Source organism: Amblyomma americanum, chromosome 4 (genome assembly GCF_052857255.1).
Source record: "Amblyomma americanum isolate KBUSLIRL-KWMA chromosome 4, ASM5285725v1, whole genome shotgun sequence".
NCBI lineage: Eukaryota > Metazoa > Arthropoda > Arachnida > Ixodida > Ixodidae > Amblyomma > Amblyomma americanum.
The window spans coordinates 213,438,369-213,462,134 of record NC_135500.1 but is presented as its reverse complement, the minus strand read 5'-3'; the positions used below and the strand labels follow the sequence as shown (position 1 = coordinate 213,462,134).

Here is a 23,766-nt window from a genome sequence, read left to right as displayed (position 1 = left end):
TGTAATGACATTGAAAAGCTGCCACTTTTTTAAACTCTCTGTGTTTGTCAAATGGCACTGCTGCTGTCAAAAGATGCGGCAGAGTGAGCAAAGGGTGCCTTCAGTTGCAAGGTGGGAATAAACCATGCTTTTCAATGATCGTGAACAAGCTAACCTTAGCCCTCTTCTGTAAGGGTTCCTTGTTAAAAGCCCAAAATAATCTGACAGTACAATGAGTAATGTATGACGCCTCCTTAGCCTTTTAAAAGCTGCACTATGCTGGACGGTTTCCAAAGACGAAATTTATTAATTTTTTTTTTGAAAGCGAAATTTATTGCCCCAGGGCATCAATGATGGGTGAAGGTGTGATGAATGATATGTGCTTTCTAAAAACCATAAAGAGAAATGCAGCTGCATTTACACTGACTAAGCATGTTTTATCCCATGTTCCATTTCTTGAACACTGGCGTTTCTCATGTACAGAATGCTTATGTCGTCTGAAATAGCTTTTACGGTCTGTGCAGTGCTTGTCTTTTTGCTAGCTGAGGAAAACCTCACAGCGGGCAGCAACTCTTAAATCGGCAACAAAATCACCTCCCTGGTCAAATCCACTGCTTTGTATTCCCCTCCTGAAATCATGAGTGCAAATATTTACATTTAGAGGCTTAAACAGCACTTGAAAAGCAGCAAGTAAAGCAACAATAAAGTACTGCAGCACACACAACTGGCGACTCCCGAAAAACACTCGCCCGGAGTACAATCGCGAGCGACGCATTGCCAGAGCTAAGGCCCTTCTCAAACGTTACCCCCCATCCACCTCTGTCGTCTATGTGGACGCTGCTGAATACCCTGAGCAGTCCGCATTCGGTATTGCAGTGACAGACAATGCTCATAAATTAGTCACCTGTGCCACCATTCGGAACACGACACAGTCGATCGAAGCGGAAGAGGCGGCAATAGCCCTTGTGGTAACCCACTCCTCCTCCAAATACATTGTCTGATTCAAAGGCAGCCAGCCATCTGCAATTTCGCTAAGCGAAAAATTAATGCCATGACCGCTAAGATCTTCCAATCTGCACCCCCCATCGCCACATCACCCTACTCTGGGTTCCTGTCCACTGCGGACAGCCGCCCACGAGGAAGCCCGAGCTCTCATCAACCAGGCAGTGGACGGCCTGCCCTCGTTCCGAAGTGCGAGGGACCGCCTCCTCACCTATCACGACATCACTATGCATTATAGAAACTCCTGCCAAATCTACCCCCCTCCTCACCCTCACATATCAAATTTGCCCAAACAAACCAACACCCCCCTTCCAAGGAATGGAATCACAGAAGCGATGGGAGGCTGCTCTGCACAGCTTCGCATCGTGGGCTGGGCCTTGAAGGTCGCCGCAGCCCCACAGTGCCCGGCCTTCTAGAGCAGCCCGCGGCACTGCCGCCGTCCTGCTCAACACCCCTCCCCCTTCACCCAGCATCACATGATCTACTGAAGTGGGTCCAAACCAAGTTATTACCAACCAACCAACAGCTGCCTGCAGTATCTTGGCAAATTATAGAGGAAGCCACTTTGCTTGAATTTTTTCTCTTCCCATGCATGCTTCATCGCATTCAGCACTTCAGACGCTGTCCCAAGTGAAAATTTGCCCTTGGTTTCCTACTGGTTTCAGTAGCACTGGCTTAGCACATTCCCAGCAGCTGATGGAACCATTAGCTTCCATTATAGCACCGACACATTTAATTTTGTTCGGATAAATCATTTGCACAATGTACTCTCATTTTCTGACCTTTCTGAAGTGTTAAAAGCAAATGTTAAAGGAACTTCCTAAATGGTAAGTGCAAAAAATAGCATAAAGCACTCGCAACCTATGGAAAAAAGGTAGTCATCCTGTAGGACCATGCACATCTGCCCGTAGCAGGACACAGGTTGAAACCACACTTGAAAAGCAGCAAGTAAGCAACAAAGTACTACAGTATGCACAACTGCACACATATTATGGGTTTTCCACAGGTGTTGGTGAGAAATGGTTAATAAGAAAAGCTCTCATTAAATTTTGGCGCTCACAGTCAGAGATTTAGCTGCAAGATTCTGTTAGCTGAATATTATTACCATACAAAGAAAAAAAGCTCTCCGAACAGAACAGCAAAAAGTTCTTTTGCTGGAACCAGTACAACCAGCGGAAAGCCATGCATCAGGTTACCACGCAGCACTTTTCAAGTGCTCTACTTAACATGCATAGATCCCCCGAGAGTCCACACGCCACTCCTGGCGTGCGCCACTGCCCTGCATGGCAGGTGTTGCCACTGGCGGGGCTTGTGTGAACCAGGTTGCTCTTCGCAGGCAACCATAAAGCGATCAATAATTAATTTAACTACCACCTGCCATGGTGCGCAGTTTCCTCAAAATCAGGTGGGCAGGTTGTGATGTCGCCACAAGGTTGTGACCTAGGTGACCCGCCTGCCTCCTGGGTTGCTTCTCTGGGGATTCCTCATGGATTTTTCGCTCACGGTCAACGACGCCGATTTTCTGTGACACGAGCTCCTTAACGATATTGTGTTAAAACCAGTAAGCACCCTGCTGGAGCCAGAACCAGCAGGAAACCAGATTTTCTGCTGGTTACAGCTCAAACCATTTCAAGAGAAGAAAGGAACACGCCGACCAAAGGTTTGAGTCGAAACAAGACGTTTCGGCTTCCATACGGAATCCTTGTTCACTAAAATTTATTCTAGAACAGCGACACTTAAATACGCTTCAATAGTCGTCCCAGGCATCTTGCGTAGGTTGGCGGGAGAGTGCCGACGTTACAATTAAGTCTTTTTTCGGTAGTCGGTAAACAGACGAGATTTCGTCAGACCTTAGATTTCATACAGCTCAAACCAGCAGATAGTGTTTAACAGCGCAGAAAATAAAATGGAATCAATGAAACTATCTGTGGAGCTATGTATTGCTGCATGTAATAAGAACTTACCTTGTTATAAAAGCGAGGCATACACATAACTTTACTTGTTTTCAGGTAGTGGGGAAAACTTGGCTCATTCTCATTAAGTTCAACAGTCTTTCTGTAGAAAGCTTTTATTCACATTCAGCACCCATTCTCTCTCATTCAACACATGGCCCAGAAATAACAAAAACAAAATAGAAGACCCACAAGCACTTACACGGAGTAAAAAAAAAAAGGTAAACAGAAGGGGGAATAAGGGACCCAAGGATGTCATCATAGGCCTTGCAGAAATGTCAGGATGATTTGTGCTCTTGTCATGACACCGGTGTATTTTCCTCCGGCAGAACAAACAGAGAACAATCTCGATGCTGTAGTGCAGCGACGAGCTGCTTGCCCGGACTGTACCGCGCAGGATGCAACAAGTGAGCAGACAACAGCTGTCAGCTCTTCAGATGCCCCTGTTGGGAAGGTCCTTGACCTTGTAGATGCGCACCAGCCAGTGCTCTGTCGTATATGCCTCTTCTAAGACGTCGAGCTCAAAGTCCTTGTTGCCAATTTCTGCATTGCGTACCCTGTCATAGCCTGGGGGCTTGCCTGCAAGCACAACCAACATCAGGGCTGAGAGATCAGTATGGTTCTTCTGCTGATAGCGCACAAGAGTAAAGTGACTGAAAATTCTGTACGATGATTGTTGGTAGTGGTGATGTGAAAATTGAAGTGTATTGTGTTACAGATGCAAAAGTAGGCATATGCACTCTCTTTAAAGGGGTACTGAACAAAAAAATCCTTACAGAGCACCCTATTTGCATTTTTAGATATGATTACCCTTATATACAGTCATCCCGGCTATTTTTGAGTGGATGGCTGCAATTTCGACATTTTGTGAGCAGTCGCCAGGCCAACCTCAGTGCAATCCGAGCTATGAGCCGGCAGAAATGACGTCACAAATGCCCTTAGCAGCACCATCACAAGCTGGTCGATGTGGTTCACGATTCCCTCTCGTGCTATGCATTTGAGGGAGTATTGTAGAATGCAAAGTAGAAGTGAGTGACGGCACAAGTGGAGATCGCGACTCTCAATCTGACGAGCGACCGCCTAACCGAGCACATAGAATAAAGATGTAAGCTTATGATCCATCTGGTTAGCGATAATGTCAATCTGCTGCAGTCCCTCTATGTGGCGCTGAGGGAATCACGAGCCCAGCAATATGATGTTTATGCTCAACCTTGCATGAAAGCCTAGTAAAACTCCTAAAGATTAAACAATGCTTTAGATGTGATATCGCACGTGGAAGCCAGATAGAAATGTGAGGCTTCCTTGCTTTGTCTGCATACTCCGCACAAGTTCAAGCTGTGAAGCATACTCGCACTTGATTTGTAAGTGCGCACCTGCACTTCTGCACTAGCGTCCCTGTGTGTTCCGTTCTCATGCATGTAGTGTGAGGTATTTGGTGCACTCTGTAGCAGACGGCTCCATGGCCATGCTTGTTTTGAAAATGTTGAAACAGCCGCATTTCCTGTGCTAGATGACCAAGACGGCTACAGCAGTGTGCTGAAGCATAATTGTATAGGACACGGAACGTGAATGCTGTCGTTTTTTAATATGTGGGTGATCCCAATCGTTGCCACAACTCACTCTAAATACGTGGCATCCGCAATAGCATTCAGCAGGAGGCAGCATCAGCTGCGCCTCCACTTACACCAGTGACTGGCTTTGAGGTCGCCAGCCTCTCCGTGCCTTCACCTGTCATTCAGCCCATGCCTTTGCCTATCAGTCAGTCTCTGACCGTCACTTTGCGCCCACTGTCCGCCGACAGTGAACGCGAGTTGTGGAGTTCAAATATAAGTTGATGCTCAAAGTTAACAGGCAACTCTTTTCTGCCGTAATTGGTGTATGACTGGAGATACTTTTCAGATAGAATGGCGACAGCATGAGCCATGCACACAAACTGTCAAAGGTCTTGTGCAACAGTGTGACTAAGCTCTTGAATTCAAAGTTCAAGTATCTCATTGTTACCGCTTCAAAGTACTATCCGTTGACTCGGTGAGGGCCGACCAGCGCCACTTTTCACAATGCAATAAAAGGGTGGAGTCAAATTCTTCATCACTTTTGGAATTAACAAGCTTCATAAGTGCTGCCAAAGGTGAGCCACCCCAGACAAATGCACAGCGTTCAATACAACTAGCAAAATATCGCACATATGTCGAAACATGCAACAAACACGAGCACATCGCTGCAGCTGATGAATGCTTCTGCACCTTTGCGCTCGATTTGGCCGTTGCACTTGCACGACATTAACTATTGTGGAAAGTACAGCCAAATTGAGGATATCAATGGTGTCCGCAGGTCAGGCAAAGCATCACAATCTTGCTCCCGCCCAAACAAGATGCAGCTCGTTCCTCTGGCAGATGCAAGAAGGCGCTACCTGTACCGTCTCAGCAATTTTTTTTTGTTTGTCCTTTCTGCAGACAATGCGGAATTCTCACTGATGCTGACCGAATCGGCAAACTGTCACTTAAAGTATACAACTACAAGATGCAGACAGAAAATCTTGAAGCACAGACATGAGGAAGCCGAAAGACATGTACGAAGAAAACAAAATCATGTCAAACGCGCCCTTTCAAGCAGTTAATGCTGGTGATGGTTTGCGACGGGCAGGGTTGACGTTGCACCTTGTACTGTTGGAGCTTTCACAGGCAGCCACTAGGTGTGGCGGTTTTAGAAATATTCATTAAAATAAATACTTTCCGCTGATTTCAGTTTAAGGAGTGTTAATGTGGTCGGTTTTAGTGCCACAGCTCTCATTTGGGCCAGAAATGCCAGAAGACTGCATCAGCTGCACTCCCAGCATCAATGTTGCCAACAGTGCCCGCCTATCAATTTCTCAACAACACTTACACGATTACAGAACTGCTCATAGTCGTGGCTACTTGGCCATGCTGGGGACCAGACCACTATTTGCCTAGCACGAACCTACCTGCTTCGGTGTAGACGGAGCCAAAGCGGTAGTAGCACATCTTGTACATGAGGCAGTTGAGCAGCACGGGGGAGCCCTCACGGTCCACGCTGAACTCTCCCGATGGGGTGTAGTAGTCCTGCTCCTTGATGTGTCGACCGCGGTCCGTGCTTCCGCCAATGCGCACCATCCACAGGAACTTGTTGATGTCTAAGGCAGAGAATCAACAACAGGGTGCTGTCTTTTTGCTTTCCTATATTGCGCACTTATAAAAATTGCAGTGCTAGCCACCGTAACTCAGTGAAGGTGTTTTCCTCTGGGCACACGCCAGACATGCATGAGAATCCATTTTTTTTCCTTTGCCCGCCCACACACCCTTCAGACTCTCTCTAATGGCCTATTGTGACCCTTCCCCTGGCGGCCTCAGAGTGGCAGCGGAAAAAACGGAAGAGGCGCCCGTCATGTGAATGGCCCTCCAATCTTTCTCTCGCCGTCCTCAGTGGGCAGCACCACTTGCGCGGTGAGAGCATAGGGAGTGAAAGAGCAACCAGAGAAGGTGGATGGAGCCATGTAGAGAACCCTTGCTGCCCATGCTAACACCATCTTTTCGCTGTGCCTGCTGCCTGCTTGCTGCCTGTGTGCAACCGAGGCACGCACCTAATAAACAGTTAGCATATGGGCTTTAGCTCGGAGTGCTGTTGTTTTCGGCCACAGCAGTGGTCCAAGCAAGCAGAGCGGCCTTGGCCCCAACAGTGGGGTCCCCATGCACGACAGCACCACACATAAACCACCAATGATCCCACACGACAGCGTGCCAAAACTGCTGCTTCAAGCATCAAAAGCTGGCCGCTTTCAGTGAGTGAACGGGAACACAAGTATGCAACTATCTGGTCAATGGGCAAAGCCAACATCAGTGAAGAACAGAGGAAGTCAAGTCATTTGGTGGTGCAGACTGCATGGTTTTAGATGCCATACTAAACAGAGCTTAAAAATTCTGCACAGTGAAAGCGTGTCAGTTCGCAACTAAATTATCACAAATCTCTAATTCCAAGCTGCGGAAAACCTCCGTTTCGACGCGGACGACCACCTTCATCACTGTGAGTCAGGACAGCACCGGCTGGGCGAGGAGGGAAGTCTCTTTCATGGGGGAAGCGGAAACAGCGACGGGAGCTGCCACCTCGAAGGTTACGCAGAACTGTGTGGAGCCGGAGAGAGTTTCTTCGGGATCCGGCCAGTGTTGTGAGCTGTTGCAGCCACATGCTCTCGTCACCTACTGCGGCCGGTGCATGGAGATCTGTCATGCCTTACCGCTGGACTTCTGGTTCCAGGCAGCGAAGTGAGCACAGCAAATGCGCGCTCTCGGCACCTAAAGCCTCTCCATGACGTTTTCTGCCGAATCAGCACCTTCCCCGGCAAATGCTCGGGGATGGCTTTGACCTATGAATACATCACGCACGGGAAGACCCGGTCGCCATTGTCAGCGCATACAAACGGTCACTGCCAATACCTTCGAACTCGCGCCCCTGCCCCAGCCGGTAAGTCGAAAGCCCTTCTTATGTAGCCTTCTATTTCCGAGGAATGCCTCGTTGATACTTTGTAGCTAGCTGGCCTGCTCTGTGCATTATTTGCAAGTGTAATAAAAAGCATATGAGTGTTCGCACTTTCTTGTCCCTCCCTTCGTTCCCTTGAACATGAACCCCCCACGGTTAGCGAGCAGAAACGCTGCATCCGCGGAGTGGGAGTGTGGGGTGGAAGGCTGTCCCTCCATATTTCCACTAAGCAGAATGGGGGATAGGGGCATGGTGACCTGTGAGTACAATGTGGCACACAAAAGTGGGACTTACACCCACACTTTCCCCTGAAACTGGGAGCCACAAATAAAAGATTCTTGTGATCAATCTTTGGAAAGAACTGTAGGTATGTCTTAGTGCTTCCATAGGGCTTCAATTTACAGCATTTCACTGTGGTGATGTTCCCAGGTATGATTTTGAGAAAATGTTTTTTTTTTTTTAAACAAGGTCCATGGCTTGGACTGAAGATGCTCTATTTAATAAAGAAAAAAAAAAGTTCCCCGCTTTTTTTTAACAGCCCCAAAAGTCACTGACAGTCAGAAAGAGCAAAAAACAGGTGCCCAACTCAACATAGAGAGTAACAGAAACATTTTGCCACTTGAGTGCGGCGCTTTGCTGAATGAGTGGACAAACTGCCGAACGAAAACCAATCACTTCAGTGAGTTGAAAGGCACCATGAAAAGCACTCCTCTTAATTGACTTTTGAAAGCCCATGCCATGCTTCACGCTCGAGAAGAGTTGGCGCGAACTGCACTTTATAAGATAGGAGGACAAAGATAGGAGAAAAATAAGTTTCCTCGTTATCCAACAGCACTTCCTTGTGGCCTTGACAAAGGCATTTTAGAAAAGTCAAAGCAAATAAAAATATAAACAAAGAGCAAGATTCAATACTTTCCAAACAGTATGGTAGCTTTCACTCTTACACTTTTACGTATGTGAAATACGCGTGCAAAAAAGAAAGTGCTAACTTTTGCACGCTTCATTAGACCTGAAGGCAGACTGGAAACAAATTGGCCTGCTTCCACAGATTACCACGTTCTGATGACAAAGAGGCTACCTTTGCTGAAAACTAAGCTTTCACAAGCTAGAAAAGGTAAAAAAGAAATGAAACGCAGGTGACACCACCACTGGCTATTTTTGCAAGCAAACTGCAGTGCCATGAACAGTTTTTCATGTGGATGCCCGAGGCTAAGCTATGGCGCCGGTCACTACCAAACGGTGATCATGGAGTCCTTTTCGGCCTTGAGTTCCAAGTATGAATCAAATTGTGGGAAAATTTTTTTTGCATTAAATTTGTTTCTTTTATTCAGACAAACATCAACATAACCAGAAAGAGCTAAAGAATTGATTTGTTATTTTTATAATTTCGATGGAGCTGTCGTCAGTGTCACTTTAACCATGACGCAAGCAGTGCAACGCATTGTAAAAGAACAGCACAGTATATAAAGGAACGTTACCATCTACCACAATCTTGTCAGTTTTACGATGACGATGGATACTCTCATTCATGACAGCAAAGCAACTGTCTCAAGAGCACTGTGGAACTTAGCGTTGGCATTATGCCGGTCCCATTACGCATTTTGCAGTCTGTCAGATGCGTCAAGATAAAAGCAGAACTACATTCGAAATGTAAATTTAATCAAGAACATGCCAGTTATTTTGTGTGGACTGGGCACTCCAGGTGTAGGTCTTGGACAGCTTATTGCAAAAGTTCATGAACTGCAGAAGCCACATAAAAAACTGAACTTCCACACACACAGGCAAGCAGCCTAGAATTCATTTGTGTGGGCTATGCTTTGTACCACTGCTTGCCTAGGTGAAAAGAAAAATTACTTTCTTCACAGCACCCATGTGCCACAAAGCTGAGTGCACAATGTTGCTCTAGCAGAAGATTATGTTACAACAAAATTGATTGCAAAGAGCATACGAAACTTTACCTTTGAACTTAAAATACTACGTAATGCTGGAAAAATATTTCCTGAACTCACTGGTGCTGCAAGCCCACCATTCCGAATGTTTTATCACAAGCACAAAATATACGGCAACCACAGGCCAGAGCAATTTGCATGTCACTGTTCTGTTTCGAGCAAGGATTTTGGCACACCACTGCCATGAGCAGAAAGCTGGTAACTGCAGCTTTATTTAGTGGATTCAGAGCAGTAACTATGTTCAGAACAGCTTCTTCAAGCACTTGAATGTGAAAAGATGAAATAAGCCTATTGAAATGTGCCACAGGTATTATGAATCAAGAAAAACACAGGCATGAAAAGAAGAAATTAGACAGAAAAAAAAATTATAATGAAATATGTCAACAGACCCCAAAACACGGCGCATTTTGCATTTCTCCACTTAGCTGCAGCATGCCCGGGCACAGCAGCGAAACCAGCTAGCGGCATCGTCAATTCCCACATAAAGCACACGCGCATGCAGTGAGTGTGGTAACATTAGTCTACTGGCCTCTAATGAAAGCACATGGCATTGCCATGAGGGAAGAGAAAGTGGAAGAACAATCCCATACATATGAAGAAAAAGCAGCCACTCACCATCTGAAGAATAGCCCGAGAGGCCGCCAAATATGACCAGCACATAATTGACGTCCAGCTCGCGCATGATCTCATAGGCACGGTCTTCGGGCGAAGCCATGGCCTGGCCGACGCGCGAGATGTGCGTGTTGTTCCAGGTATTGTTGTCCACCAAGATGGTGCGGTTGGCCATGGCTGTGATCTGGTAGCCGTAGTCCCACCAGGACATGACCTTGGCATCCTGGCACCACAAAGGGCAAAGCACATACACACACTGATGCAGAGACCGCACTTAATGTGAAGGAAACCTGAAAGCTTGGTAGTTTTCAAGTACACAACCCACCCTATCAATCGATGCTTAGCAGTTTCACAAAGCTATAAACGAGAGATCACTGCGATATAGACAGAGAACTAAAACCTTCTAGAATGTTAGTAAAAATATATTTCCTAGATTTCCACACACAATTTTTCTTCTGTCAGAATGCCGGCATGAGCAACGCAAACATAAAAATCTGAACTGTGATTCCAACTAGTAAAGAATACAACAAGGGTGGTCTCAGCGGTTACTTAGTGGTCTTGGTATTAAACTTTCCAAGGTTGGTCCAGATTTTATGCATTTATAGCACAGCATCATCCCAAATGTCACTGATTTTTCTCAAAATGAATGACCTGCACAAACGCCTGCAATTTCTACAAACCTATTCTTCAACAATCACTCCTCTATACGATTATTCTAAACCTTGATCATTACGCAAGCTGCAAAAGTTGAAACACAAATAGAAAAGCAGACAGGATGAAGAAAAATCGATTCAAACTTTGTCAATCAATTCTGGTTTATGGGGATTTAACGTCCCAAAGCGACTCAGGCTATAAGGGACGCCGTAGTGAAGAGCTCCGGAAATTTCGACCACCTGGGATTCTTTAACGCGCACTGACATCGCACAGTACACAGGCCTCTAGAATTTCGCCTCCATCCAAATTCAACCGCCGCGGCCGGGATCGAACCCACGTCTTTCAGCAGCTGAGCACCATAACTACTGAGCCACAGCGGCGGCTCAATCATTGCTGAGCCCAAATTCAGCCCATACTCCCCAGCTTTGCTCCGTTCCTCACCTGGCTGCAATAAAGGGGAGTTCTGAACCTACCTCTGGGGTGTTGTGCCGCAGCCAGTAGTATGCTTCGCGGAAGTCGTCAAAGATGATGCGTGAGCCATCGTGAGCCCTCGCTGAGAGCACGATGGAGGGCGACGAGTAGGCCTCGGATGTCACCCAGGTGCAGTGCATCGTGTATGATGTCAGGAAGATGCACATCATGGCCACAAAGCCCTGTGCCACCTGGAAGCCACTGACACTATCAGGGTGGGCCTGCTCCTCGGTCCAACAAGTTGGTAGCCTTATTTATGACAGAAGAAAGCTTCACAAAATTTGCATAAACGCCACCAGCTAACAAGGTGGCTCGTTGAGACCACAAAGAACTTCAAATAAATACAACAGGATTTGGCTACTAGGCAAGATATCCTGTTTTTCATATGCTGCACTTTCATGCACATTCACTTTCCCTTCGTGTAGTAGCGATGTGCATGCACACAGACACTGCTGTCAATGGCAGTGGAGCATAAATTCAAACTCAGTCTGATGTTATCAAAGTATTAGAGGCCAACTTAAATTTGACATTTGGAACCTTGACAATATGATGGGAGTGTCCCTATAGAGAGCAAGTTGCACCACGAACTGTGTAATAAGGGTTTTTCCCTGCCATTGAGAAGTCCCACATCTCAGTATTAGTCCCACATAACACTCCTGCTTTGTAACACAGGGCAGATCTCGATATCACAAGGCAGGAGATATGCGATGGCACTTGCCTCAGCACGCATGAAGTAGTTGCCCTCGTGGCGCTTGCCCTTCTTGTCGGGTGGCGTGGCGTCAACCTGCTTGGAGTACGTGGTGAGCATGGCTGACACTCCAATTCCTGCCAGGATGCACATCACGGGTGCCAGCACCAGCATCAGACGTACCATCACACCCTGCATGCGAACAGCGGTGAGGGAGGGAAAGCATGAAAAATTTGGAAGTGGTACTTCGCATGTCTCAAGAAGTCACCGTAATGCAACTTTGAGGCAAGTTTCACCATTCCATATCCGATGCCATCCCATTTTACTGAAACCTCACATCTGAGTTTCTCCATCTCCAAACACAGCTAAGATATTGCTAAGATATTCAATACCTCGAACCCTAAACTAACAATAACACTTACAGAATATGGAACTAGAATAGAACAAAACTGACTTCAAATAAAGGTTAAGACAAAGCAGGCTTAACTGAGCTGCTAATTTCTAATTTAAAAAGGGAGAGAAAGGAAAAAGATCAAGCACTGTCAAATGCATTAATGCACGGACACTTCTGGTAATCTAATAAAATTTTGACTTGTGCACTGTACGACTATCTATTGAAGGTGACAAAGTGAAGACTACATCGAACACCATTGCCCGATTGCGGTCAGAATGCAATAAGAACTCCATGGATTTTGAAGTGGTTTTGGACTAACATATGGACAGCAGTTTGTATTTTGCTCTTATAATGAATTCACCTTCCCTCCCTGCTAAAACTGCCGGAACGTAGTCTGCTGAAAACCTGCGAAGTTGGAAGCAAAGTTTGTCAGCACACCAACACTCACTTTCACAGCAGTTTTTAATTATTAGCACCACTTTTATATACTGAAGCCATTCTTACTCATATCTGTTCACAACAATAATATTTTGCATTTTGCTAGCTTTATTAGAGATGGGCTCAGATTTAAAAGCAGGAATGTTAGCTTGTGCTGTGGCGAAATGTCTACTGCAGTGAGCATTGTTGTGGACTAGTACTAACTTCCAAACAATCGCCAGTTTCATCACATACAATACATGTAGATTCAAGAAAATTCCAGTCATGTACTATTTAGGAACAACAGTAACTGAATCCCACCCCTCCAAGTCCCAATCCGAGCTGCACTGCACACAGTTCGGCACTTGTGGGGCGGGGTCAGTTACCACGGTCCCCGAAAGTACACAGCCACCTCAAGTCTTAAACAATAATGGCATCGTAGAATACCAAAGCAAGTTAACATCAAGATTAATCAAGCTTACGGCAAAGTATATGCTTGTGATGCCATACAGGATGATGAAGATGTTTGCATCGGTCAGCTTGTTAAAGCAGAAGTAGAGGCCAACAGGGAACATGAAGACCAGAAGCTGCAAGTCAAAGTAGAAGGAGGACCAGGACGTCGGCTGATGCTCCGACACGGAGGCAATGATGGGGATGTTGTTCTTGGCGTAAGACGGGTCCAGAAGCGAGTAGAAACGACCCGTCCATGGAGAGATTTCTGAAGCGCACCTCTGCTAAGGAAGGACGTCTTGCAAAGTAATGCCATTGCTTATATAAGTTAATCCGGACAACTGAAAATGGGTTCAACTAAATAAATAAAATGTTCAAACTGCATACAGAAGAATTTCATGGATTTCAGAGCAAATTTACCATAACTGAAGTGAATCATGATGAATTACATTGATGTCGTCGCTTACTCCAGCCATACGTCTTGCAGCTATGCCCCGTGGTAGATGAACTCTGCTGCATCAAACATCAATTCAATGGACCACTGGTTCAATGACCTTTTGTCTAAGGCTGGTTTTGACAGACCCAGGACAGAAAAATTTTCAGTTTTACTAGAAATTTATTTCAGACTTGCCAAATCAACTCTTTAAAACTTACACGACACCACCTCTAAGCACTTCAAGGTTATAATTTGTCAGAAAACAATAAACAACAGTGAAAGGAAACGGACCTTGGTGTTTTCTCCACTTCTGCAGTTTGGCTCTTTCTCACAAACTGAGCAGTGCAGACACAAAACACAATGAATATTCGAAGTTGAGAAAGGATACTGCCAAGAATAGTGAGCACACCACCAACGCCCAGGGTCACCGTAGCGGTTGCCACGACAACGGTTCGGAAGAGCAACTCAAAGTGCTCCTTGGGCAGTTTGGAGCGCACATAGTCGACAAAGGCGTGCAGCTGGCACAGGCCGAACACACCCAGGGCCTGCGTATGCAACACAGAACACAAGACGAAGTTATTACAAAAGCTATGCTGGCAGTACTCCGTAACGAATCTCACATTTAACAAAAGAATTTATGAATTCAGCTTTACTGTCAGTATACATAAAGATCCCAATGTGCACATCCTTTCATTCTAGTAGCATTGGGCACGAATTTAATGATAAGTGCTGTACTACAGTAGATGTGTCACAGCACACCCTAGCCGTTCACCTCTTTTTTGAAAAGTTGGTCCCAGGCAGAGTAACTTTTCATTACTGTGCTTTCACATCTCAAGGCTACACAGTGGCCAAAGTAAGACATAATAAGGAATCCCTCCACATTCATTCTGACCACTCCCGAGTTTTTCTATGTGCCCCTCGGATATTGCAGTGTTCTGAAGCTGCTCTAAAGGAGCATATGTTGAGACACTATGGGCGATATACTACAACCAAGAGGACAATGTCCTACTCACCGCCATGTGCTCAGAGGACTGGACCGGTTGAAAGCCCACAAATGAGATTTGCATCGACAGCAGGGTGCCCAACACGTACAGCTAGCAAGACAACAAAGAGAGGGGAAAAAGTTGGTCTGCACATGGGAAAGCACAAAGCCCCGAATGAAGGTCGTCCACCAGCAAGAACAACATCAAAGAGCTCACCGTGCTGTAGGCTACGTAAATGCGATGAGAGAAGCGACCAGTAACCATCAGTGCCAAGACGTGAAGGGGAATCAAGTTGATCAGAAATACATAGCCTCCCCATGAGGACACCTAGGGAGAAAGAATAAAAAAGGGTGTAAACTTCATGCATTCACTCAGCTCCTAGCACTTTATTTTTCACTTTTTTGCTTTTACTCCACTTTCAAACTGAACAGGGGGTGCTCAGATACAAAGTAAATATAGTAAGTGCTGTAAGTTGCAACTCCCGAGAAGGGCGTGTTTATACTCCCTAATGGAGACGAAGTGCTTACAGCTTCTGTCACCACCCCATACCTCACATTCACTTTAGCCGGTGAGCATCTAATGCTGCAACACTTTAGATGCAGTCCATTTATGCAAGAGTAGCACGACCATGATTGCAACGTGAAGCTCTGCAGCTCACTTTCGTGGAAGCGAAAAAGGAAAATAAAAAGGACAAGCATGTAAAGCGAGGCACAAGGCTGCGGTAACGGAAAGTTGGACAGAAGTCTATGAAGAAAAGTGTCTAGAATAATGCTAAAATGTTAGCTTTCCTGTGCCTGAACTTCATAGGAAGCTGGCCGGACACTGTTTTCACATGCCCCTTCTATTTGACAAGAGCAGATCAGAGTCACGCTGCACTGTCACTGTGTTGATCGTACGCTTTAAACACCACTTTATAAACACAACACTTTAATTGCTCAGCTGTGCGACGTGTATAGCCTATCGAACTCCAGCAGCATTTAAGCCAGCTTTATTCTTAGGTGCACAGCCATTGAAAAATTCAACAGCAGCATGCAAATTTTATGTCACCGAAAAGTGTGCCACAAACCGGCACCAAGAAAAGCAGCAACAATGCCTCTATGTGCGCAAAATGTTAAGCTTTCCTTGCACCCGAAAATGTTACTCCCATTAACATGCGACAGTGGCAGCGTTGCGGATGTTCGGCGTTTCTGTCAAACTTTAGGACAATGAAATAAAGGCCTCTATGTCTCGCATGTTCTACCACAGGTTCATAAAGATGAAGTGTCATTTTCACTTGGTGCGTAAGTGAGCTATGTTGGTCACCTTAGTTGAATTTTTGTGGCGTAGAGCTTCCACTGGTTGACCTACACAGTGCATCAGCCAATATGCAATAAATAAGATACAGTTTACCTCAAAATTCAATTATAATACCAGAGCGATTTTGTAGCAATAGCTACATTACAGTAGCATTCCGAGCCTTCGGCGTGGCGGCGCCGCCACGCTGTCACGTGGTTGGTCACGTGATGTGGAGCAGCTTCCGGCGGCGCAGTGCCATGGCTGATCACATGGTTCGTCACGTAAACAAGTTCCACTCGGCTGCCAATTTTTTTTCACTCTATTTTTGGTTAAAAAGATTACTGTACTAAAGTAAATAAAATAACCATAAAGTTGGCTTGAATGCCATCTTGACGTGTATGTGAACATGTCTTTCTGCTCTTTTTGCTCTAAAACGGGGATTGATATGTGAGGTACAAAACTTAAGTGCCTCACAACCAAATGCAGTGCTGTATGTAGAAAAGGCTGTGGTCCTCAGTAGTTATGTATCATGCAAAACCCACTTCTGTATATCTCTGCCTGAAAGAGTGCGACAAGCTTTATACAAATATTCACATACTATCAAACCAATACAGTACGTATTTCTGAATCCCTAAAACGAAGACAAGCAAGTATGCACTTGTAACATGCAAAAAGTATTTTGCTGTCATTGTTAAACCAGTTTTTAATGAATTAAACAAAATTCTGTAAATTTTTGCACAATAAATTGTTTCCAAACTGCCTCAGGAGCTTAGATCAGCAAGTCTTAAAGGCTGTTGCTCACGGTCAATCAGCAGCTTCTGTGTTCAGCGGCATGAAGCGGTGGGTGTTCACAGTGACAAAGTCACTGAGGGCTTCAAGAAGGAAAAGAAACCCTCAGTGTTGCTGTCATGCAAGGTATCTTGGCTTTCTGAATTGCTTCTGAAAATCTGACAGCTCAGGTGCGCATGGTCGCTGTTTGCACCACCACACTCACCATGTAAAAGTAGGCAAGGCCACATAGTGCAGCCCAGAAGATGGCTCCTGTCTTGACGGCCTTGATCCACATATAGTAAGTGAGGAGCATGCAGAAGATGGCGATACCTTCATTGTCATAGGATCCAGCAACCGATCGAGAAATGTAGCCAGGAACGATGGATATCATGGCCGCAGCCATCAGGCCAGCAGCTGTGTCCTGGATGAAAGCAAAAATCAGTTTGAAATGAGCTACAGTGCCGGCTGGCTCACTTGGCATACAACTTGAATAGTTCGCTTAGCTATAGTATATAGTAGAACAATCTTGATATGTTCCCAGTTGATACGCTCCAATCCATGGGCAATAAAAATGTCCCCCAGAGTTACATTATTTTGCTTTTGGTCATATCTTCCCAGATAGCATGATTTTCTGGCAACTATGTTCAAAACTTCGGAAAATTTTGGTTGCATGGTACATTTAGCGACTAACTGCACATGTGCGAACATTTGATAGGATCGAACCTGCACGCACTCGACAAGAAGCCCAGATGCAGTGGCAGTCACCTGCCATGGTGGCTTCTTTGCACAGCCTAGGTGCAAAGGGGCAAAACATTAAAAACAACCCCGACACAAGAGCGGGCGGTTCACGCAGGGACACAACATGAAGAGGAGAAATGTGGTGGCTTCTCTGCAGTGCCTAAGGGTCAGGGGGAGAAGCACCTGACAACTACACCTATATGCTTGCATGTGAGCAGGCCAGGTCTAGGAGAGCAGCATGAAGAGGAAAACCGCTGTGACAGTAAACCGCCGTGGCAGCTTCTCCGTTGTGCATTGGAGCATGTGGGTGAAGCATCCAAAAACAGAAAATGAACAGATTCAGACTACTTTCGCCACAGCTGTTGAGATCGGATGCGCTGAAAAGTTACTTCCATGCTAAAAACAATGCAAAAGCAGACTCAATTCTGGGAGCACTAGAAAATAAGCTGTTCAGACTTTGTGCTAAGAAACACTAATTGACATCTTTATGAAGTGAAATTGTCAATAAACACCTGTGTACCTCCTTCAACAGTTACATTTTTCAAAATTAAGTGATTTGGACCGCACGCTTTCGCGGAGGATACCAGGTTTGTCTGCATTAAAAAAACGTGGTTCTGTTGTATATGTTGGGGCTTTTGTCATGCTTGCCCTAGATGCTTTCAATGGTAACAACCCCTTTCTACTCTGCAAAGCCTCCAAAGTAAACAAGACTGGCTCTATTCTAGCTGCATATACAACAGCCTGAAAACTTTTGAATCAAAAGTACTGAGTGCACCTAACTATTGCACAGCTGCTTTCACAATGCCTTGGCAACCTGTGCATGGGTAGCATGTGGCTGACAGCTCTTAACCTTGCCCCCAAACAATGTTGGCAATTATGTACTGAAGCACAAGGAAGCATGGTTTAACTGTACTCACAAGCATAATAAATGCACTTTCTTCCCCATCACATTCTTAGAAACTAACAGGTGAATTCATTATGTGGGGTGAAAGTATCAAGCATGTAAATACGGTATGTCCAAACGCATCACCTAACTGGCTAAGAGAGCTGTCAAATCCCAGTCGCTAAATTTTCTACACAACTTACAAGTTGGGGCTCTCAAAGCACTGTTAGTTAATTACCTAAAGCCACATTTCTTGATGCAGAAGGAAATGAAAGGAGGTTTAACTTCTCACACTGGCTTGGAAGAACATCTGGTGCTGCCCTTTATGCTACTGTGTTAATAGCATGGAACGGTCGGTCACCCAATCAGGCAAAAAACAGTCATGTAGTCCGAACATGGCCACAGCAAATATCCTCAGATTCTAGCAAGAAGACCTTTCAACTGCCACTATTACTCACTCTCAAGTCAATATTCTCTGCAAGATTCCTCACTGTGTAGAAACTTCAAACTTAAGACCTTGAGCTTGCGTGACTGGCCTTGTCAAGTACACTTGTGTAAAGAAAAGTGTCAGGGTTTTAGCTTGGTTAAACCAATCATAGTGCAAAAGCAAAGGTGATGTACTTGGAAGCACGGCTAAGGTTTCCACTGACCCAGAGGCCACTTTTGCGCGTCAACTTTATCATCATCAATGTTTATTTACCTACAGTACGCTGGCAGCCTATGCTCCCGTGTTGTCAATGCCAACACGTATTGTTCTAGTGCCGTGTTTCTGGCACAACGTTGTCCATGCCAATGTAAGGAGCGCACATCTCCGTCACTGGTGCCATACAGCTCAAAGTGCAAATATTAGTTTCATTGCAGTATTGCAGGACAAAGAAGATGTGCAATGCGCAGCGTGACAGTGTTTAACAAGAGGCGTGTTTTGCTGCAGCGATAGCCTAGTGCTCTCATGCAGTGGCCTGCGATGTTGATCTGTTCCCTCCACTGCGGGTTTGGCTCCCAGTTGTGGATATTGATTTTATTTCTTTTTTTAACTTAATATGGCGTCGCTGTTCAGCTGTTCAATTATTTTCTCAGCTAGGAAGTGCACTAAAAGCTATGTTTGGCACCTAACTTTCTAATGAAGACCTCTCTAGGTTACGAAAGCTGGCAAGTTTCAAGCACTACAGCTGCAAGTTCTATTTGCAGTGAGCTTCAATGTTCATGGCCACACGTTGAAGCATTTCAAGCTTAAAGGGTCCCCGAAAAAGGTGATTGAGGCTGTCTATAAAATGATTGCACTATGTAGAGTACAGGCCAACGAGCATTCATGCCGCATACAAGACCTCAAAAGCAAGCCGATAATTTACAACACAATTTTTAAAATTCCCGTTTCCACCGCTAGCGGCGACCTGCGGTGCTGGGCTTTCGCCTGAATCCACGCTCATTACGTCATGTAGTGCTCATTACGTCAGCAGCGGACTGCTAGCACTGGTTCGCGCGGTTCGGCAGCCAGCGGAGAGGGCGAGTGCGAGGGGCCGGCGGAGGAGCACGACATTTCAGCGTGCAAAAAGTGACGAGAGGAGAGGGAAAGACGCGGAAATTCAAATTTTGGCTACAGATAACTCAGCTTCCACAAACTGCATCTAAAAAATTCTTGCTGGAGGATATTGTGAAGGCACATCACATCTCTGTTGCGACCCCGTTTCACAGCCCCTTTAATGCTGTGGGCACAGATTTGAGACCAAAACAATGTCACAACCTTAACCACCTGTACGCTTTCTCCCCTTATTGCTCTCATTCCAGTGCCCTTATTTGGCAAAAAGTTAGAGCAGTTTCTAAGCAGGATTCATCTCCATCTGAATTATCAAGTTCTCACATGTATGCTGAATAACCTATTGTGCAAAACATACATTGTTTGGTTTAGTACTGAAACATTGATTGCATTGCCTTCTTTTGTTGAAGAAGTAGAAACTATTTATTTTGGCAGAATAATGTGTTCATCCCAACTTAATTTCGTCTTCTCAGCAAGACTTGAATAACTTTTATGGTTTGTATTCAATTACAAGCCTGAAAAAATAACAAGCCTTGATAAGGTGTTCTTGAACAACCTACATTACCAATTTTTGCAATGTTCAAAGGTCGTTAACAACTATGAAATGAAAAAGGTTAACCAACATAAGATAGTACTCTCCACAATTACAAGAAGTAACAGTTACAGATCTTCAGGCTTCCAATCTCATCACTATAGCGTGCACTGTTGTTTCATCACATTATCTGAAAAAGTGCAGTATCGAAGTAGCTACTGATATGAAGAGTGCTTAACCCTTTGACACGCCATATTTTGTTTCCGCCGAAATGAAATATTTTTCCGCTTAAACACTGTAATCTGGCTTTAAGTAAGACAAGATGGTAGTTTTCTGGTGCAGAACACTACCGGTTCATTTTGTGCAAGGATGTGCAAGTTTTGTGCAAAATGTCATAATTGATGAAGAAAGTAACATTGAAATGCCGCGACTTATCAAGTAAACACCAAAGAAATCATGGAAATAACTGCTATTTCGAAGATGCACATTACACTTGAAAGTGCGAAAAAAAAATGTCACTACTGCTGGAGCAATACGTTCACACAATAATTTCGGACGACATGCTACCCCACTCACTGTTTCGCGAAATAATATATACCATGTCCGCTATCACTGCATTAAACAAACATCTTATTTGCGAGATTAAGGAATGGAAATTCATCTGAAGCAAAGAACTCGCTGCTAGGTGCACCCCACTCTCAGAAAAAGCTGCAAGTTCACTTTTTACACAATTGTGTACATAGCATGTCAAAGGGTTAAGACATGTAAGTCAGGATGTTAACATGTGAAAAGAAGAGAAGGACCCAACCCACCTTGAGTTCCTTGGTGAGCAGAAAAGTTATAAGTGTGGTGAGACTTGAGAAGAATGGTGCCAAAAAGACGCACACATTGCGAATGTCCACCGTGATGTGTAGAAACTGTAGAGCATGGTACAGGGCCGCTGACGTCACCATCAAACCTACAAACAAAATACCAGAAAAAAAGGTCGGGCATGCAAAAAACTGAAGGAACTGAACGTGTCAGGAGCTGGCATTTACATGAACCACAAAAGGAGTTTGCAGGCTCCTAAATGCATCAACGTGGACTGGCTGTACTAACCATATACTCTGTAATTTCACCACACAGCTAAGCGAAGTGCTCAGTTATTAATCAACAAGGCTTGAAAAGTGTCTACCATAGCTTAAACCAGTAGGTCAGCATGATGATATCTATTAACGGGAACATACCAGGGTAGATAGTGCCGCCAATGATCCTTCCAAGAGGGTACCATGCCCGGTCGTCAAACCAGTTGTGGAAGCTGTAGAAGCCTTCCTCGGCAAGGTAGCGAGTGGTCCGATAGTTGAAGTAGGGGTCAAATTCGTGAATTACGCTCTCAAAGCGTAGTACTGAGAACAGTCGGCAGACAAATGCTGAAAGCAAAAATGAATTAAAGTGACAACCACGCACCTTCTAGACATGCTGCAAGCTTTCAAAAGGTTTATGTATTTTTGTAAGGTACACTGAATTTATAGCCTGCATAAAACACAAGTGTGCTATGTTGCTAGCTTTGCAAGAAATTAACTGGTTACAGCTGAAAAACTACTAAATTAAAAGCACAGACCTAACACATGCAGAAATGCACTGCAACAGAACATGTCATCTCCATAGTTGCAATTATATCTTATGTGCAACCAGCACACACTTTGGCTACCATACCGTTAATACTGCTCCTACAGTTTACTGCCTTGTAAAAAAATTAAGCACAGGGCAGAAGCATCGTAGTGAAGCAGTTTGCTCTGCTACTGACATTCGTCTGTTTTTCAAGTGATGTGCAACATTTTACTGCACAATACTCACACAGCACAGCTGCCATGGACAGTATAGACATCTTGAGCAGGGTTTCCTGCTTTTCGGGGTTCATTCGCGACCACCATGACGCTCTCTTGTACTGGACAGGGCTTGCTGATGACATGATGAACTCTTGCCTGCGTTGCCAGAAGAACGAATACGAACATCCATCCGGCAGCACCCTAGCAGTACCGCCACGTGAACTCGGAAGCTGGATCAAACCGTCTTATCTCCAGCGTGCCCTCTATCCTACATCCTAAAGATTATATAATTCCCACAATTTCTGCTGTTCTGGATATTTTAGTTAGTTTCTATTGCACTCTGTACTTTACTGACCTCCTAAAATTTTCGCCCGACTGATGATTAACTTGAATGCCAACACGTTGGCAGTATTTCAGATCTTCTGTGGGTCTCATTTCTGCATTACAACATTCTCACAGCGTTCACTTTTATTTTCAAATGCTTAATGCACTATTAAAACATCTGGTGAAAAAAATAAACCAAGTGACAAATGCTGGAATCAAACACGTTGGCAGTCGGTGGTTGCTTATCGCATCACCCAAAAACTAATGCCGTGATCGTGCATAACTACAGCGCAGAGCCGAAGCGCGCCCGACACTTCATAGCAATTCGAATTCGAACTGCACTACGCGTAAACTCAATCACCTTCAAACATTTCTTCCTATAAACCGGTAACGAAAAGCAAAAACAACCGCCCAACCGGCATCGTCAGCACCGACCACTTTTCGCACCAACGCAGCGGCACCCACAACGAGCGTCCGAACGGCCAACTTTAAATCAGCCTGATGAAAAAGCAGTCTTTTTGCATAGCGGGATAAGCTGCCGAAGCGTATTTACAAAGCGAAAACTTGTCCGATCAGCTTACCTAAGCCTAAGCGAGTGTCCACGACAGTGTCAACAAGTCTCTTGACGGGCAACTCAAGAAACGCGCTTCTCTCGTCTCCTTTTGTCTTTGGCCGCCGTGTACACGTTGAGAGTTACGTTAGATCTTCGCCTCATCTACAACAACGGCGGTGCAATGGCAGAGTTCACCATAGTAGCCGGGCGCACGGTACTGCGCTATCGCCCACTTCAAAAGCCGGTGAAACTCGCCGACACACACAACGCTACACGCAGCTACACGTGGCAAACATTGGGATAGGAGAACGGCCGGCGACGGCTTACGAATCGGCTGCTAGGCGGATGTGGCTCTTTCCAGTACATCGTTCACTTTCGTCACAGTTCACTGTACTTTCCTTACTTTCGTTTGGGGCTTTCAAGATACAGTTTGCCAATGTAACAAATTCGCCCTTGGCATTCACTAAAATAGAATGAGCGACTCTGCTCTTGGCTATTTTCAGCTGGTAATCTTTTATAACTGCGCGATGTTAACCGAAGCGAGTCTTGTGAGGCGCAGAGGACATGTTAAAAAACACGTTTCAAGGGCAGTATCAAAGAACACATCAACGAACAGGCTGTGTAGCGACAAACTGACACCTGGGCTGCTGCCAGGGGAGCCAGCAAGCGGTAAAACTTATTCCCTCCCTCCAACCTCTCCCCTCACTTATCCCGTGCCGCAGGGGACGTGTCGCGCGCTGTCTGCTGCCGTTGCCCGTGGCAACCGTGTAAACTGAAATGGTTGAGCGCTCGAGTGAATCGCACGTAATTGCCAAAACAGAGGCTGGCGCGGCCAACATATCACGTCCTCGCCGCGCTTAAAAGCGAGCC

General features: G+C 45.3%; 1 protein-coding gene across 1 annotated transcript; it reads right to left on the bottom strand.

The window, feature by feature from the left end:
* Window positions 1–3,033: 3,033 nt before the first annotated feature.
* Stt3A (catalytic subunit 3A of the oligosaccharyltransferase complex) lies at window positions 3,034–23,198 on the bottom strand. Its single transcript, XM_077663301.1, has 14 exons — window positions 22,925–23,198; window positions 22,048–22,175; window positions 21,438–21,620; window positions 21,024–21,169; window positions 16,748–16,945; window positions 14,695–14,805; window positions 14,509–14,589; window positions 13,884–14,040; window positions 13,092–13,327; window positions 11,829–11,990; window positions 11,113–11,301; window positions 9,989–10,208; window positions 5,896–6,084; window positions 3,034–3,512 (listed from the first exon to the last, which is right to left on the bottom strand). The coding sequence occupies exons 2-14, from the start codon at window positions 22,160–22,162 to the stop codon at window positions 3,367–3,369; spliced, it is 2,133 nt and encodes a 710-aa protein (XP_077519427.1). The 5' UTR covers window positions 22,163–22,175; window positions 22,925–23,198; the 3' UTR covers window positions 3,034–3,366.
* Between the last annotated feature and the right edge of the window lie 568 nt (window positions 23,199–23,766).